General features: G+C 40.9%; 5 protein-coding genes and 2 long non-coding RNA genes across 8 annotated transcripts; 4 read left to right on the plus strand and 3 right to left on the minus strand.

Annotated features, from left to right (window-relative positions):
- Window positions 1–168: 168 nt before the first annotated feature.
- On the minus strand, window positions 169–1,609 carry LOC124204556. 2 transcript variants are annotated; one of them, XR_006878986.1, is made up of 3 exons: window positions 1,246–1,609; window positions 710–845; window positions 169–632 (listed from the first exon to the last, which is right to left on the minus strand). It is a non-coding gene; the product is annotated as an uncharacterized LOC124204556 (long non-coding RNA). The 2 variants fall into 2 exon arrangements; XR_006878985.1 differs by having other exon boundaries at window positions 1,151–1,609.
- A 1,351-nt stretch (window positions 1,610–2,960) lies between these two features.
- LOC124204550 lies at window positions 2,961–4,370 on the plus strand. The gene is made up of 6 exons (XM_046601620.1): window positions 2,961–3,055; window positions 3,130–3,204; window positions 3,281–3,343; window positions 3,413–3,454; window positions 3,519–3,674; window positions 3,733–4,370. Exons 1-6 carry the CDS (start codon window positions 2,980–2,982, stop codon window positions 4,236–4,238), a joined length of 918 nt encoding a protein of 305 aa, XP_046457576.1. The 5' UTR covers window positions 2,961–2,979; the 3' UTR covers window positions 4,239–4,370.
- LOC124204554 lies at window positions 3,125–8,281 on the minus strand. The gene is made up of 8 exons (XR_006878982.1): window positions 7,808–8,281; window positions 7,126–7,243; window positions 6,445–6,643; window positions 6,126–6,368; window positions 5,826–5,963; window positions 5,199–5,746; window positions 4,285–4,359; window positions 3,125–3,324 (listed from the first exon to the last, which is right to left on the minus strand). It is a non-coding gene; the product is annotated as an uncharacterized LOC124204554 (long non-coding RNA).
- Window positions 8,282–10,214: 1,933 nt separating this feature from the next.
- On the minus strand, window positions 10,215–11,342 carry LOC124204560 (probable methyltransferase-like protein 24). The gene has a single exon (XM_046601623.1). The coding sequence runs from the start codon at window positions 11,249–11,251 to the stop codon at window positions 10,259–10,261; it is 993 nt and encodes a 330-aa protein (XP_046457579.1). The 5' UTR covers window positions 11,252–11,342; the 3' UTR covers window positions 10,215–10,258.
- A 166-nt stretch (window positions 11,343–11,508) lies between these two features.
- On the plus strand, window positions 11,509–12,798 carry LOC124204561. The gene has a single exon (XM_046601624.1). It carries the CDS (start codon window positions 11,740–11,742, stop codon window positions 12,742–12,744), a length of 1,005 nt encoding a protein of 334 aa, XP_046457580.1. The 5' UTR covers window positions 11,509–11,739; the 3' UTR covers window positions 12,745–12,798.
- Window positions 12,799–14,640: 1,842 nt separating this feature from the next.
- LOC124205036 (lactosylceramide 4-alpha-galactosyltransferase-like) lies at window positions 14,641–15,645 on the plus strand. Its single transcript, XM_046602326.1, has one exon. It carries the CDS (start codon window positions 14,641–14,643, stop codon window positions 15,643–15,645), a length of 1,005 nt encoding a protein of 334 aa, XP_046458282.1.
- Window positions 15,646–15,792: 147 nt separating this feature from the next.
- On the plus strand, window positions 15,793–17,254 carry LOC124204562 (glycoprotein-N-acetylgalactosamine 3-beta-galactosyltransferase 1-like). Its single transcript, XM_046601625.1, has 5 exons — window positions 15,793–16,262; window positions 16,334–16,475; window positions 16,542–16,816; window positions 16,904–17,073; window positions 17,138–17,254. The coding sequence occupies exons 1-5, from the start codon at window positions 15,905–15,907 to the stop codon at window positions 17,237–17,239; spliced, it is 1,047 nt and encodes a 348-aa protein (XP_046457581.1). The 5' UTR covers window positions 15,793–15,904; the 3' UTR covers window positions 17,240–17,254.
- Window position 17,255: the final 1 nt, after the last annotated feature.

Raw genomic sequence — 17,255 nt, forward strand, 5'->3', positions numbered from 1 at the left:
AACTATTTTAAGAGAATAATCTATAATGAGACACATTTTTCGTGCAGCCATCGCCAGCCACGTTTGAAACCTGAGCAGACGACGCCATTTGGCAATCAGCTATGGTTAAGATATCGATATAGTTGAAACAATTTTAAAAAATCGAAAATCAAAAAATCAAATCAAATATAGAAAAGGATTATACTCGTTTATTTAGAAAAACAAAATTTAAAAACACGTAAGAAAATAAATCAGTTGCAAAACATTTGATGAAAAAGACCAAAGTTAAACCCTCAATAGTTTGCTGTTGTACCAAGCGATTTCATAATCGACTGGTACAACTCGTGATTGTTGTTAACTACGGCGCAACAAGTGGGTCTCGCAATGGGCGCCTTCGTAATAATCGTTGGGGCACTGGCAATGGACTTGGCCGTCGCCGGTGCAGACCCCAAGATTCTGGCAAGGGCAGCGCAAAAGGAGACGGTTGAGGTCGTTCCTCAGTCACGTTCCACGACAGTTCTTCACCAGATTGAATCAGGATCGTGCTGTCGGGGCAGGTGAAAGGATATCCGCCCGGAATAAGGACACAGAAGGGAGTGCATGGGCTGTTGAGGCAAGGATTGCTCACCGTCGTACTATTGTATCGATATTCCCTGAAAATTGTTTGAAATGAACAAATTTAAAACATGAACAATCAGCTGGATCGAATCCGGAATGGATAAATTCCTACCTTTTACGGTACTGGGCGTGGCAATGTCTTTGACGAGTAAGACCATAACACCACGGCCAAACTTTTCTTGTCGCCCGAGTTCTCCTTTGCTGGTTGATATCCACAAGGGCGTGCTCAAAACTTTACCGTTTCTTACCTGAAAGAAATCAAAGGTGAAAAATCAATAATCACAAATTGAAATTTTAACTAAAAGCTATAGAAAAAGCTATAATAAAAAAAGCATCATTGCCATCAATCCAAGCCATTTCGATTGGCCGACTAGATCCGGCTTAAACTGTCCAACACAGTTCGCCCAAAATGGGATTGACGACGATCAAAGTGGATGATTCAATAAAGAGAGACATACTGATACAATAATAAAACCTCAATCAAATCACTTCAAAGTTGACGCAAAAATATTGACAACTGGAATACACAATTTTTTCTTGTTCCCATACTCACAGTTACACACGTCTGTTCCTTAACATGTGTCGCGAATTATACATTTGATTTAATCCGAGTCTGATTAAATGGGAAATGTATAAACGGTTAAACACCTGTGAGGCATAGTGCGTGACTTGACGATTGAGTAGTCTGCTAGTCTGGTCACGTGACGCCCACCAGAGATCCGATCGAAAAAGACTCGTTTAATTGAGTTTATTAATTGTTATACTAATTTTTTGAAATAAATTTGAATTGAAGAATGTGTGGGTAATTGTTTTGAACAAGATTACCCCACTTTGAAGGGTTTTCGGCCAACGGTTTTCTTTAGAAAAGGAATTGAGTGGACGATGAGGCACTTGCAAAGGTACAGGAAACGCATGCGTTTGAATATAAAGGCAAGCCAAACACCACAAAATGTATTGCGATCTTCAAATTGTGATTATCAAAGAAAACAGTCTTTCTGCAGCATCTTCCAGTAGTAATCTCTATTCTCTACTCAGAATAAATTGAAAATGGTTAACTTTCGAAATCAACAACACCGTCACCGGCCAGTTCAGCATGGTAGACCCCCTGCTCACAACATTCCGCCGTATAGAGCGCCAGTATTGGCCCCCGTTGTCAACCGCCAGCCGGCACCTCGACAAAGACAGGATCCGCCGTATTATGACCAACCGGAAGAGGTTGAGAAGAGAATTCGACAAGAGTCGGGCGCCGCGAGTTATTGTCTTACTTATTTGATCGGCCCGGAAGTAAACGATACTTTGGTATCAAAAGGAAAGATTTCGCGCTTCAGAAACTACGACTTACAAGATCATTTGGAAATACTAGCGAGAGAAAGTAAAGTCAATGCATCTTTTCTCCCCAGTCGACTATCTCAGAGTCTAGTTAAGAGAGTTACGCGAACGAGAAATAACGTCTACCATAACAACTGGACTGCTATTCAACGTGACAGTACAGTTCTGTTCGCACCATTGATCGAACTGGCAGATTGCCTCGGCAAGCCCAAAGTGGCAAATGACATTCAAGAAATACTCAATAGTATCAACGCGGGCGACAGCACCGGAGGAGTAAGTTTTGTACCTTTCAACTTTCCAGCCAGCGGATACGACCAATTGGCGGCCTTTGGACTACATCAGATAATCGAGGCTCTGATGAATAAATATGTGGCCAAAAAAGGTATTTGGCAAAATCTCAAAGCCAGAAAACCCGTTGGTTCCCCACCGCCGTCACTAGACATTTATTACAACATCAAAGACATAACGGCCGACGTTGTAAACGACCCTGACTATCTAGGAATTGGCGGAAATAACCGTAACGATCGCCTCGTTCTAACGTCAGTTAAAGAATTACGGCTTGATCTAGCGCATGGACGTTACGAGAACACGTACAACGGATTTGAAAATAAACTGGCCAAAGTGATCGAGCTGCTGCCCCTGCTAGGAGCCCCGGAAGCGGCAATAGAAGTCGGACTCATTCGAGATATCTTGGTTCAGCTGAAGAGAACCGGAAAGCAAGTACGTCCGAGCCTGTTTCCGACTCTATTTAAAACGTGCTAATATGGATAATTGCATTTTCTTTAGCCTGCAGGTGGATTCTTTTGGCCCGGGACGATCTGACCAGGTCTGATGCTTGATGATGGTTATAAATCGAGCTCAGACCATCGGTAACTAACCTCCCCCGCCAAACCTGAATCTTTCTCTCGGTAGGCTTTTTTTTTCTCCAATCGTCATATTGAATGACTTGTACATACTGTAAAATAAAATTTCATAAAATTAAAACGGAGATGAGCGGTAAAATTTTTTTTAATGAAAACAAACGAACGGCGGGTATTAAAAAAAAAGAAACTTATGTTTGAATTATTAGAAACCGTCAAACGTTTAACCGAAACCAACATGGCAGCAGGAAATTTAAAAGACCCAAATGGTATCACTCGGATTTCTTTTTTTGTTATTTAAAAGAAAACCCTTTAATAGTTGTAATTTAAAAAAATTTTTAAGAAAAACAAGCAGCGGCACTTCAACACTTTCTCGAAACGAACATCATCATTGTCAGTTCGAAGAAGGAATTGACTGGTACGTTCATTTCAAATTAAAATTATTATTACGCTGAACGGATAATAATGATAATTCTTCGGCCATTTACCCCCAGAAATGTCGCAACGTTTGACTGCAACAAATGACGCCGTCGGATATCTGACAAAAGAGCTGCTCGGTAACATTTAAAATTATTTTAAAAAAAGGGGGGTCATTAAATCGACTCTACATTTCGTACAAATTTCAGTCACCAAGGCCAAAGTTGGAGCTTTGACTGCAGAGCTGAAAGGTTTTTAAAAATGTCTAACTAAACTTTAGAGCAACACCTAATGAGCAATCCTTATATGCAACAGTGAATGGAGGACTAGCGTCCAGCATAGGAAGAATGCCGAATTCATGCAGAGATTTACTGCAGATAGGACACAGACAAAGCGGATTGTATTCCGTCATGGGAGCCAAACAAGTGGAAACTCTTTACTGCGACTTTACCCAGACGCCAGGAGATGAAGGTACACATTTCGTACAAGCTTTTAATTAGTTTTACTAAATCGCCCCGACTATAAACAGATTTCCAGAGGTGGGTTGGCTTCAATGACGTGAAATCAAAACCCACTTACTTCCACGTCTCGAGAGCCTTGCCGTACAACGAAACGATAACACCAATTCCATTCACACGAGCCATACTCAACCAGGGAGGGGCCATGAATAAAGAAACGGGAAAATTCACGGCTCCGGTGGCGGGTGTCTACTTTTTCTACTTCACCGGAACCGTATTTTTGCCCACGGCGACATCTTCAGCTTCTTCAACCAGACCGGATTTTACAATGTGCCTATTCAAAAACTCAAATTGCGTCGAGTGGCTGCTGGAGAGGCCAGACGAAATCAGCACAGGGAATCGACACGAAAGAATCGCCTTGCAATCGACCGTCAATTTGAAACAGGGCGATCAAATCTGGCTGGCCATTGGCAAGAAAAAGTCGCCAGGAGGTTACCTGGTCGGCGACGCTCTAACAAACTTCAAAGGTTTTCTAATCCAAGAAGACATTTCGCAGTCGCTACACGTCGTACCCTAATTTCGATTACCTATCGCTTATATAAAGAAGAAAAATACACTTTTACCTGTCGTTATCAAAGATTGAAGCTGAAATTGTCCATTTAGGTCCTCCGCATGTCCAGGAGAAGAAAGTGAATCAACTGCAATGAAAAATGAAAAAAAAAATTAAAATCAAGAACGAAAGCTGCAAATATCAATAATAGCTTGTCAATTTTAAAATGGCTTAAATCAAAGGTTTTTTTAATTTTTTGATTCAAGAAAACATTTCCCAGTCGCGCCCGGCCAAAGTCCCGTAAAATCGGTTAAAATTCCCACAGATCAAATAAATAATACAAAGCTTTAACGTGTTGCTATTAGGCTGTACAATAAACTTAAATTGACTTTCAAGTACAAAAGTTAAACAAGACACGATTGAAATCGACTCTAGTCAGAGTCGTCAATTTTTTGAAGCACAACAATAACTCTTGTTACTCGAATCGAGTAGTTATTTTCTTGATGATTGTTAATACATTTTAAAAAATGAAATTCGTGGGCAAATATGAAACATTTGAAAAAAAAAAAGTAATGTTCAATCCAGTGTGGCAGTTGCTGTGGGTTCTTGCTTAAGGAAATGATATTACTCTATGCAAATTGGATCTCAATGTGGCACTCCCTGTCATTTTCAGGAAAACCCGATTAGTGGGGTGGATGACAGACAGCAGAAGTCGTTCCACCCACCCAACCCAAATTTTGCTACAGAAATTTGAGTGGTGACTGTGGTGAGTTAAGAAAAAACTCTAACAAAAACTCTAACAAATGTTTCACGATAGAGGAGAAACAACTTCAGCCATGTTTTTCTATGAAATGTTCTTTCACCTCCATATGGCATATGTTCATAACACAGCCCATGTTTGCTCACATGGGCCTCCTGATTAAAGCAAACTGTAGTTTTACAAATGTTCATCTAAGTATAATAAAAGATTTTTCAAATTTAAAATACATCGTTTTTGTGAAGACTGGAGCTGGAAAGGAATTTTTACTTCTTCATTTTACGTGAAAGCTTGGTGTGTACCGTGCACTGTGTTGATGTGTCAACGTGAAAAACTGTTGAAAGAAAATGGCCGCTGGTAAGCCAACACAAGGTTTAATGAATCAAACCTAGATGGCATGAAATGATAAAAAATTCAAAACAAACGTTTTTTTTTAGTTTCCAAACCGCGCGAAACTAAAAGATTATGGAACAGAAATTTCAGTGATTATTATAAACTTTAGTAAAATAATATCTGGCTGTCTAGCTTTGCGTAAAATGACACGAAAAAATCGCAACTACAGAAATGAATTTTAATTTTCACATCATCCGCTTTCTTCTTGTTGATGAACCGTTAACCTTGCACAATTCACACCACCGTCCCCATAAAAACCAGCTCGATAAGAACGATTGGATGATATGGTGCAATGTTTCCTGGGCCGCAAATTTATTCTGGCTGAATAAACTCGTTGCAATTCCTGCAGATTTCCCCACAAGTAGGTTCCAATTGTGATGTAAATCTGTTTAACGATATTATTCAACAAAATGTCGATGTAAAAGGTTGTTGATCTCTGTCTAGTCGCTTTAACTGTTTGCTACCTCATCGCACAGGTAGTATGGCTGTAAACTGTTTTTGTACCGTTATCTTGCAGGGGCCCGTTGAGAAACGACCAGCGTGTAATGACGTCATGACTCTGATGGAGTTGCCAAAACACCAGTGGGCCCAGCGATGTCAATCTAGATGGAAATCAAAGATTCTTCAGAGTGGCTTACAGAGCTGCTGGTTAACAATCCGGGGAATTATTCAGAGACTAAATCCTCCAGATGAAATTTAATGCAAATTGTCTAATTCAACTCCTGAAAGGCTGCAAGCGTACCTATCATATCATTCTAACATACCCGCATTATTTCTTCAAAGGAGAGTTCTTCATCGATGGATATTAGCCACAGCTGTAGTTAGACACGGATGACGAATCTTGTTGCTCTGCTGGTTTTGTTTAATTCAGGCCACGTGTTTCAGAAAAACGAAAGGAAATTCTAATCCAAACGGCAGATGCTTTGCTTGGACTGAATTGATTTTGTGAAAAGGCGCCATCAATAAGGTACGAATGATTAAGGACCACTCCAAATCATCTAGAACAGCTGCAAGAAAGAAAAGGTTAAAAGAAATCATTACTTCCTTTTGTAAGCACAGTCCATTCGCTGGACTTTGAGTTACCGAATGAAGAGAATTTTTCCTCGACGTGCGATGCGAGTCCGTCGCCCCGAGATTTGCTAGACGGAAGTTTCGCCTTGTGTTCGGTTCCGAGTTGTCGATTCCCAAAATCAGTTGGCTAATAAATTTCAATAAGTTTTATCTTTGATTGATTCTCATCGAGTCGTCAATTCCCAAGTCTTGGCAGCGTCAAAGACCAGCCCTAAATAAAGACAGAATATATGATTTTATTAGTTTTTAAAATTGAAATAGGCCCGAAAACTATTTTTGCCCATTGAGCTCACAACTTAAACGTAGAATTGAAAAAAAAAAGACCACTGCTGTAATGACATCACAGTGATGTCACGATTGAACTGACATTGATATAATTGAACAACTGGGATGAATGGACAGAATGGGGTAATTGCCACAAGGAAATTTTTTTTTTAATCTTTTGAAAAATGCCAACAGAACTGCAACCACTTTCAATTTTCATGCCGAGCGGGATAAATAAAAAAAATTATGAATTAATGATTTAAAAAAAACAATTGAGTGTCATTGAATTCACAGAATTGAAAACTAAAATTAAGGTGGGATCCCTCAACATGAAATAATAATATTTAAAAAAAAAGACGAGATGTTGCATGAATTGATTTGAAAGTCACAAATCTTGACATGAATAAATACTTGTGCGAGGTAAATTACTTTCAATGATGTCGGATTGATGTACAATGCTTATTACATGTTTCGAATGAAGAGATTTAACAACATCCTTCCTATTCGCACAATTTTGCCATCAGACAGAATTGCACGTCCATAAGCGCTGAAAAATAAAAAAATTATAAAAAAAGACAATTTTTTAACATTAATAGCAAGGAGAGAAACGATCTGGTGGTAACTTGACTAGCACAATAGTTGAGCATCGCTGTGAGTGTTGTTACCGAATATCGAATATCGAAGCCCCAGGATTCACCATGCACCCCCCGATGCATGACTACCGGCTATCTCGCGGATCTGAATCTAGCATGAATATTCTCCCATAAGCACATGTAATTCAAGAGGTTATCTTCGTGCACAAAGACAACATTTGGGTAAAGACCGACGAGCCCGACCGACCCCGTTCCCCGATGTGAAAATGGTCATCGTCTATTCATTTAAACTAGATGCGATGGGTGGCCTCATAACGACACCCATTCAACACGACACTCAACTACCCAATCAAGCGGAACTAATGAAGGAAATGCTGGTAAGTAAAGGCCCTTGGCTCAGATCAGACCGCATCACCAATTGCCTCTAATTCACCTCTCATTCTACATTTCCATCGTCCTCTGCGCTGAGGAATATTGGACCGAGCCCAATATCGACCGACGGTCCCTCAGCTACTCACCAGAGTTCCCTCTCCAGCACGGGGTTAGATAATCCTGCATGTGACGCCACAGTGGCGCCAGAGCGGGTATATGAGCAACCAACAATGCTCTCCAGGGGGTTTGAACCCCTGGTCTCAAGGTGTACCTCTCTTCCTCCTCTTCCTAATCGACACCTTATCCCATTCACCCACTCTCCCCTAGATGTTATTGACAAAGAAAATGGTTTTAATTTCAGTGGATGATCACCAGACATTGAATCTGGTGTAAATCGATCCTAGTAAAATTTTAATACACGTCGTGAAAAAAATGGCCATGATTTAATTGATTTATTGATTATGATGCAACTTCGTCGGCGATTTTCTTGGAACAAGCTACGAGGATCGCGTTTAAAACATGTAGTAGAGCGAGAAGGTTTAGGGGGAAATTTGGATATCAAGATGCGTTTTCGGGTTTGCGTAGATATCGACATAAATAATTTAATTTAATTGTCCCTATGCTAGTGAATTAAAAGACGATGGAACGACAACCAATGAGAGACAAGTTGCCCTGAACCTCTATTTTATTATGAGCTTTGTTAAGATTACTCTTTTAGCTACAACTCTACAAGTTCTACGTGGCGGCCGAGAATGCCCTTTATCCCGATTATACTTCACAGTATTTCTATTGTATTTTGTTAAATTCTAATTATATAATTATTTATGGAAGATCTTTGAAATAATTTAGGGGAAATTCTACCATGGGAACATTTCATATTTGCATGGAAAATTCTACTGCCATGGCCGCCGACATTGTGCCCATCGTCTACGGAGGTACCGATTACTCGCCCTCTTCTTACATTGACGAGGGAGATTTCAAATCGCCAAAAGCCTGCAATACTCAATACTGCTGCTGGATGTGAACGAAGGCCTCTATTTCAAATATTTCTACTGAAAAAAAAAAAAAAAAAAAAAGATTTCAAAGTGGTGAACAGGCTGGTGGTGTGAACTTTGCGAGACATGTAACGATCCTCAACAGAAACCCAAAGTCTACGCGGATATGACGGACTGGTGGTATCATAAAAATGTTGTTACCCGTCTCTCTGGATTGGATTGCCTTGACAGTTTACTGCAAAAAAAGTTGACAACGTCCTGAATCTAACGTGTGTTGACAATGTTTGCTACTACCATGAAAAATAAGGTGTTCGATGGAAAAGTAAACGGTGAGCCTTCGAGGAGGTGCCGTGGTGGCTCCTCTTGGTCGATTTAATTAAAATATTTTTGGATTTCATAGTGAGTAAAAAAAACGGTCCTGTGTTACTGGCGTTCTACAAACGAGTGATATAAAAAAAAAACCTCAGTGAGTAGCCTTAACAAGAATGTCAAGAGGAAACAGTCCCATAGTTGACCGACTAGCTCAGGAATAGTCGTACTCTGCGCTGTGTATATAAGCCTAAAGTTTCATAATCAACGCCGCCAAAAATAGTCAAAAAAGGAAGAGAGATAAATTTGTACTACCTTTAAGCCTGGGACAATACAGCCAGGCATCCATCCGCTGAAAAATTGACCAGACACCAGGCGGGATAGAGGAAAAAGGGAGTCCTCATGTGTTGTGTACACCCACTACAGGGGTACACGAGAACATTTTATGAAAATGGGAGAAGATATCAGCAACTCAAGCAACATTGGTAGTTTCCCCAATACAAGAGGATGCTGTTAACCTAAATTAAAAATCAGGAAATGGTTACAAATACAAATATACATTTACAAGCAAGTAGGAAAATTTACGAGAGTGGTACAGTGGTAACTGATAAACAAAAGGTGAATTGAAACTTGAAGGTTTCCATGTTATATTCACTGAATTGGTGCAAGTCATGCATCATTCTGAAATGTACCAGGTCCCAGGAATAAGAGTAATGAAAATTATTACCCGAACAATGAGATTCCTGCAGCCAGGTTAACACCAGCACAACAAATTCTTGCATCTCATTGTTGTGATGGCTGGCTCTGGCCTTAAATTTGCACAAAGGAAAAAGGTTATGTAATGCAAACAAACAACCATGCATCAACAGGGCTGCAATAACAGGACTTACGTGATTAATGCTAGGCCTATTTTAGTCGGGAACTAGCATTTCTCAGAATTTAGAAAAGGGTTTCAAGATTCCACAATCATTCTATATGCATTCTTGATTTTATTTGACTGCTGTAAACAACATGGAGCACGTATCAAATAATAACTATTTTAAGAGAATCTATAATGAGACACATTTTTCGTGCAGCTATCACCAGCCACGTTTGAAACCTGAGCAGACGACGCCATTTGGCAATCAGCTATGGTTAAGATATCGATATAGTTGAAACAATTTAAAAAAATCGAAAATCAAAAAATCAAATCAAATATAGAAAAGGATTATACTCGTTTATTTAGAAAAACAAAATTTAGAAACACGTAAGAAAATAAATCAGTTGCAAAACATTTGATGAAAAAGACCAAAATTACACCCTCAATAGTTTGCTGTTGTACCAAGCGATTTCGTAATCAACTGCAGCTGCCAAATTTCCCACCTGAGTGAAATCGACCACGGTAAACATGTTGCGTTTGGAATCGAAGCGGACCATTCCGTAGTCTTCCAGCGACCGGAGAATTCCGGCCTGCTGTCGGTAAACACTTAAAGACTCGTCGTAATCCAGATGGATCTCCACGGCCAACTGCCTCACCTTGTCCATCATCCCCGACTGGATGATTTGAGGCAAGACCCGCCACTCTGTGGCTTCAATGTCCATTTTGAGATAATCAATGATGGAATCACCACCATGGAGGGGCTTCAACATGTTGTAAATGGACGACAAGGTTCGTGACGGCACGTTGGCCTCTTCATTCCATCCATCCCTGTCCAAGTCTCCTAAGGCCATTTGATAAAAATGGATGGCCTCTGTCCGGTTGTGATCCGACACGTTCATGGACGGATCGAAAGCGTACACTTGGCATCCGTAGAGTTCCATGGCTTGGTCGAAACTCCATTCGTGGTTGATGCCAAACGAGTAGACGAGACAGTTGTCTGGAATTGGCGCCACTGCAGAGTCCAGGCAAATGGCCTTCTGTCCGTCCAGGGCCACTGAAAGTCCGTCGGCTGACGTCACCATCCGCCCACCAAAATACTGGGCCATTTGACACGACGGCTGATTGGTCCACAGAAGGTAATCGATGATTTGCGAAGGCTCAAGTGTGTCCATCGCTGTTTTTTCGTAATCAATCACTTTGATTATGGAATAAACTGGCCCTGATGTTATTATCTGTCGAGTCTGATTATTATTAGATGGACTGGTGCTGTTGATTAATTCAAGTCTGTTGATGGCCAGCGATCGGCTGGACTCTCCAAGATGAATGCCATTCTCCTTGTAAATAGGAATGAACATGTTGAGAGTTAAACAAATAATTATTAAACCTACAGTAACGATAAGACCGGTTTTTCTTCTTCGTAGAGTCATCTATAATTTGTTCAATAATTAACTGGAACTATACTAGCACTTTAAATGTAAAATTCTTTCTCGCGATCGCATTAATGTGCTACTGATTTCGACTGCTGGTGGTTTCACTGTGAGATGGATAGCCTTGTATAACTGAGCTGGCAATTTGATTAAATTATTACGTCCATCGATTCGTGCTGGTCTCTAGCGGCGTTAGCTTGTTATCTTACCTTGGCTATAATATCAGATTCCGTGTTAAACTGGCTGATGCCCATCGACTAGTGACTGGTGCAGTTCTTTTTCTTTCTCGCCTGTGCCAACACCAACAATCAGTTACGTCATTGACGACAGATAAAAGTGAATTTGTTATACTAGTTATAGTCGCCAGCAAATGAATATTCTTGAATTGGAGTCGCTGGGCAGACAATCGACGCAATCGTTGCTAAGTATTGTCTTACAAACTCTGAGTCATTATAAAGTTAGATTAATAACCCAGCCAACACAGTAAAATGTCATTGTCACAATTCTTCTCTTTCAAACGCACCAATGTTTTAATCAAAACTGTTGTGGGAATTATTATTATTATATCGGGTGTCGTATTGGTGATTGTTATTCGGTCGCCATGGTTGTCCAGCCTAAAATCAAACGACGAATTAACAAGCACAACATGGGAGCAAATGTTTCAATCGGCCACAAATGCCGTCCTATTAGGTAACATTAATTTTAAACAGCCAAATTGCCTTATTCCGTCGACTGACTGGGACGCCCTGCTGGACTCTGACACTCTAACCGGCCCTCAACTCGTCGAATACTTTATGTGGACCAATCATTCCTCGTGCAAATTATCCCACGATTTCGGCGGGGTCATGATGGACAATCCGTCGGGATTGGCCGGCCAAAAGGCCGTCTGCATCGACCCGGAAGTGGCTCCTAAACCCGGCGATTGTCTCGTCTATTCCTTCGGCATCAATGACGACTGGTCGTTTGATGAGAAAATGGCCCGTTACGGCTGCCAGGTGTACGCATTCGATCCTTCCATGGACATGGGCCATCACGACCACAGCCCTGGCAATGTTCACTTTTACAACTGGGGACTGGGCAGCCGGAATGAATACGACCATCATTTCAACTGGACCATTCATTCACTTTCGTCCATTTACAAGAAATTGTCGGTCCGTCACGGCCGCAGGATCATCGACTATTTAAAAATCGACGTTGAATATTCCGAATGGATTGCCCTGCCGGACATTATTGCATCCGGGATGTTGGCCAACGTCCGCCAGCTGAGCATGGAAGTCCATTTGGACAAGCTGCTTTCATTGGAACAGCATGTCGCCTGGGCTAAACTGTTGAGGTCCATCGAGAAATTGGGGATGATCCGCTTCGACTCCGAGTACAATCCCTGGTACAGGGGCAATTTCACGCAATTTCCATTGTCGGCACCTTTGGGTTACGAGATCGCCTGGTATAATGGCAACCTTACGCGTGTTTTATTGTCAAGTGTTGTTTCTTGATTGCTGTTTTTATATTGTCAGTTTTATATAATAAAAATCCATTGAGAATTGTTATCAAATTTATTTTGTATTGTTTAGATTTATTATTTTCACAAAATTAATTTTGGGATTAGATCAAAATTTGGTTGGGAATATATAAACATGTTGCATCTTGTCCACATATAAGAATTTGCTCGGTAGAAATGGAACGTATTTCTATAGGTCCCAAATTAATTGTATGGAAAACACTGACGAGCTTTTGATTACATCAAATCTATGCTAATACATCATGGCTGTCTCGATTGTTTTCCCCCCGAGCAATTCTACACAAGAACTCGATATATATAATAATGACCATTTCTATATCACTTCTAGCAACACATGTAGCCCACGGTCAAAATTGAAAAGAATCTACAATTTTTCGACACTGAAACTGTCTGCGTCTGTTCACCTCGTCCTGTGCATCATATTGACGTAAGATTTGATATAGTTCAGAATTTGTCTTTTTTATTATTTCACCGCCAAGAAAGAAAGTGAACCGAGCAATATATAATAGCTAACAGTGTAACCGTGTAACAGTGAATTTATCTCCTTGGTGCGCTGAATAATTGTATACGCCCATCAACGAGGATGTCATCCATTTCCATCCATGAACACTACGACGCCAATTACAATTGGACCATCCGCTCAGTTTCGTCCATCTACGAGGAATTGTCGGCCCGTCACGGCCGCAGGATCATTGACTATTTAAAAATCGACCTCGAATTCGACGAGTGGATCGCTTTGCCGGACATTATTACTTCCGGCATGTTGTCCAACGTCCGCCAACTGGCGATGGAAGTCCACATGGATTTCCAAGCTTCGCTGGACCAGCACCGCCAATGGGCTAAACTGTTGAGGTCCATCGAGACGATGGGGATGATCCGTTTCGACTCCGAGTACAATCCCTGGTACGTCGGGAGTTTCGTTCAGATTCCATTAGAGGTAATTTTGGGTTATGAAATAAACTCGCCTTATGCAATTTTACTATGGTGAAAGTGAATGCAGTTCATATACGCCAGTTCCTGTTTGATGTGAAGAATAAGAACAAATGTGAAAATTCAAATTTCACTGTACAAGTCTAATAAGACAAAAATAAAAATAAAATAAGATTTAATTGACCAAAAGCGCTCCAGTCAAAAATGCGATTGCATAATAATAATGTGTTGTATCAAGGCCAGCTGATGCTGGCCAACGGTTCCACAGGCACTTTGACCGTGACTCCGGCACGTACCATCTTATTTTACTTTCCTACCTTAGTATCATTAGCCCCGCGGTATTATACACAGGAAGGAATGCACCAGGAAGGTCGAACGAAACAGAATCGATGGGCTTTTGATAACAAAATTACATACAGAATAACAATTCCATGGCATGGGGGGATTTCTAATACCCTAAAGCCATTTTTACCCATCGAAATTAAAAGTTTTCATATTCAGTCAAAGATTATTCAATAAACATTCAAAAAGCATTTAAAGTGTTGGGGGCTAAAAATAATATTCGCATCAAAATATTTGATAAGGTCTATGTAATATAATGTCAATTGGAAACAATCTTTTCCTACTTAGAAATAAGAGTATCAAATAACCTACTTTCAAATGAGCTTTGGGCGTTTATTCTTTCTCCTTTAGCCTTTCACATTTAGTTTTTATCCTGCGCATTGGTTGAATGTACCTATACAGTCTCGGTTGCGTTGAGACGACCGTGTGTTCCATCATCATGATCTTGTGTAAATCAATTCAATTCTTAATGGCAGAGTTAATTAATCGTCGCCGAAAACCAGTGCTATTGCTCCTTGTGTGCTGGATAACATTTTGTGTTTCATTTTTCCTTCTGACCATTTCCTACCACGAGCTTATCACTTTCAATCTATACCGGATGACAAAGTCCCTGTGCATAGACAGTCTGGTCCTAACTCCTCCGCCATTTGCTGACGGCCTTGTCATGACGGCCAATCTCCTGCCCAGCCAGTGGACACCTTTCAACGGCAGCCAATTGAACAATCGTCGCATCTTCTTTCACGAAACAAGCGGCAAAGCCCAGCTGAATTTGCAGCAGTGCTGTGCCGTAGAATCGGCGGCCAAACACAATCCCGACCGGCCCGTCCAGCTCTTTCTCCGGCCGGAATCGACTGGATGTTATTCCAGCAGTGATGGCAGCCAATCGACATATCGCCCAGCCTGGTTAGAAATCCTTTCGCAATATCCAAATGTAGCCGCCATTTTAGTCAACGAGGATCGGTACTTTGTCGAAAGCCCATTGCAGGATTGGTACCAAAACGGCCGGTGGCTTAATAGTCCCCACCAAGTGGCCCACCTGTCCGATTACATCCGCATTTTAACGCTGTACAAAGGCGGCGGACTCTATTTAGACACGGACATCCTGACTCTCAAAACTTACCAGGGCGACATGTTCCGCAATTGTTTGGTGTACGGAAGCGGCCGGATGGAAGTGTTTAGCAACGGCGTCATCCATCTGGAAGCCGGCCATTGGCTGTCGGCCGAACTCGTTCGATTGCTGGCGGAAGAATACGATCCGGAAGCGTACGCTTATCACGGGCCGGCTCTCGTTAGCGAAGTGATGGGCCATAAGTGCGGCGTTGTGGCGGGATATTCAAATTCAAATCATTGCAAGGATATTCAACTTTTATCCGATCGATTTTTCTACCCGATCGAGGCCCCGTTCTCCGACGTCATCTTCCGTGATAACAACAATAAAACGGATGTGGCAACGCTGGTCAAAATTAGCAAAAGTTACGGACTCCATTTGTGGAATTCCTTGTCGTACGTCCACCGACCTGTCAAAATTAATTCCAATCAAATTTTCTCGGTTCTGGCTCGTCAACATTGTCCGCTCACCGTCGCCAGAGCCGCCGATTTTTAAATCATCTTTTTCAATCATTTAATTTAATTTAATTGTATTAGATAAAATACGCAAATTTGAGTTATTGTAATTATTTTATTTGATTTGAATTAAACATGTTAAAGTTCTGTGCGGTTGAATTTGGTGTGTTTAGGGTTGTGCTCGGAGGCTTTCAATATTTTACGGACGTTGTTATGTAGATGGAAGCACAGTTGTTGTGTTGTTGCTAGGAGCTGCAAGTGTTGTTGTGCATATCTGGTGGGGGTATAATTCAATTCAAATGATGTTGGACTCGATACACTGCGAAGTGCTGAGAAATTTCAAACGAAAATTGATGATGGGTCGAGTGTCGGGCAAAGGATTTCCGGCCGGATTGGGACTCGGTTTCGTCTTGGGACTCTTGGTGTCGACGTTGATTCATTTTTCATTGTCGCTTTCATCACCTTCTTGTCATTGCAATCAAAAGAGACAATTATTCCATCAAAGTTCCGTAACGGATAAATCCAGCGGAGTATTGAATCAGAATCGGATCCTTTGCTGGATCGTCACCTCGCCCAAAACTCATTCCAGGGCTCAATTAATCAAAGAAACGTGGGGCAAACGCTGCGATCGATTACTTTTCATGAGTTCCGCTCAAGGTAGTTTAATTTAATACTTTTAAAAATTCCCTATTGTGATTTCACTGTATTATAATTAACTTTAAATATAGACGAAAGATTACCTGATGCCATTATTCTGCCAGTCAACGACACTTACACCAATTTATGGGGGAAGACACAGGAAGCTCTGAAATACATTTACACTCACCATTTAAACGAAGCCGAGTGGTTCTACAAGGCCGATGACGACACGTATAAAACAGTTCATTCCTTCAATTTTTAAAAATTGTATTCATCAAATGAATTATTCTTTATTAGATACGCTGTGATGGATAACATGCGCCATTTGCTGTCGTCATTCGATCCTTTGGCAGCTCTGCATTTGGGATTCAGGTACGAAGATCCGAATAACGGCCAACATTTCATGTCCGGCGGCTCCGGTTACGTTCTGACTAGAGAAGCCATTCGGCGGTTCGTTGAAATTGGCCTAGCTGGAAATGATAACTCAATTAAATTAAATGGCAATCAGACTAATTCAACTTTAATCAGCCCATGCTCAATCGGTCACCAAGGGCTAGAAGATGTCAACTTAGGTATATATCATTAGGACTATGTTTAATATACAGTAGTTTTAAATGAACATTTAATTAATTCTGTTGGTTATTATCTAATTACGCAAGGAAGTTGCTTGGAGAAACTGGGCGTGACAGCGGGAGATTCGCGTGACGAGAACAAAGTCGAACGATTCTTACCCTGGAGTCTGGAGGATATGATTTGCGGCCACCGGAAGTACAAACCGGAAGACTATTGGATGTTGCGTGAATGGTCATTTTATTATCCACTCAAACAGGTATAACAAATAATTCGAATTAAATTAATTATACAATTGACATTTATTATTTGTGTCGCATCAGGACATGGAATGTTGTTCACACTACGCAGTGGCCTTCCATTATGTTAAAGACTATCAACTTAAAGTCTACGAGTATCTCATCTACAAATTACGTCTTTATTAAAACATCAGAAATCACA

Source organism: Daphnia pulex, chromosome 10 (assembly GCF_021134715.1).
Source record: "Daphnia pulex isolate KAP4 chromosome 10, ASM2113471v1".
Classification (NCBI taxonomy): Eukaryota; Metazoa; Arthropoda; class Branchiopoda; order Diplostraca; family Daphniidae; genus Daphnia; species Daphnia pulex.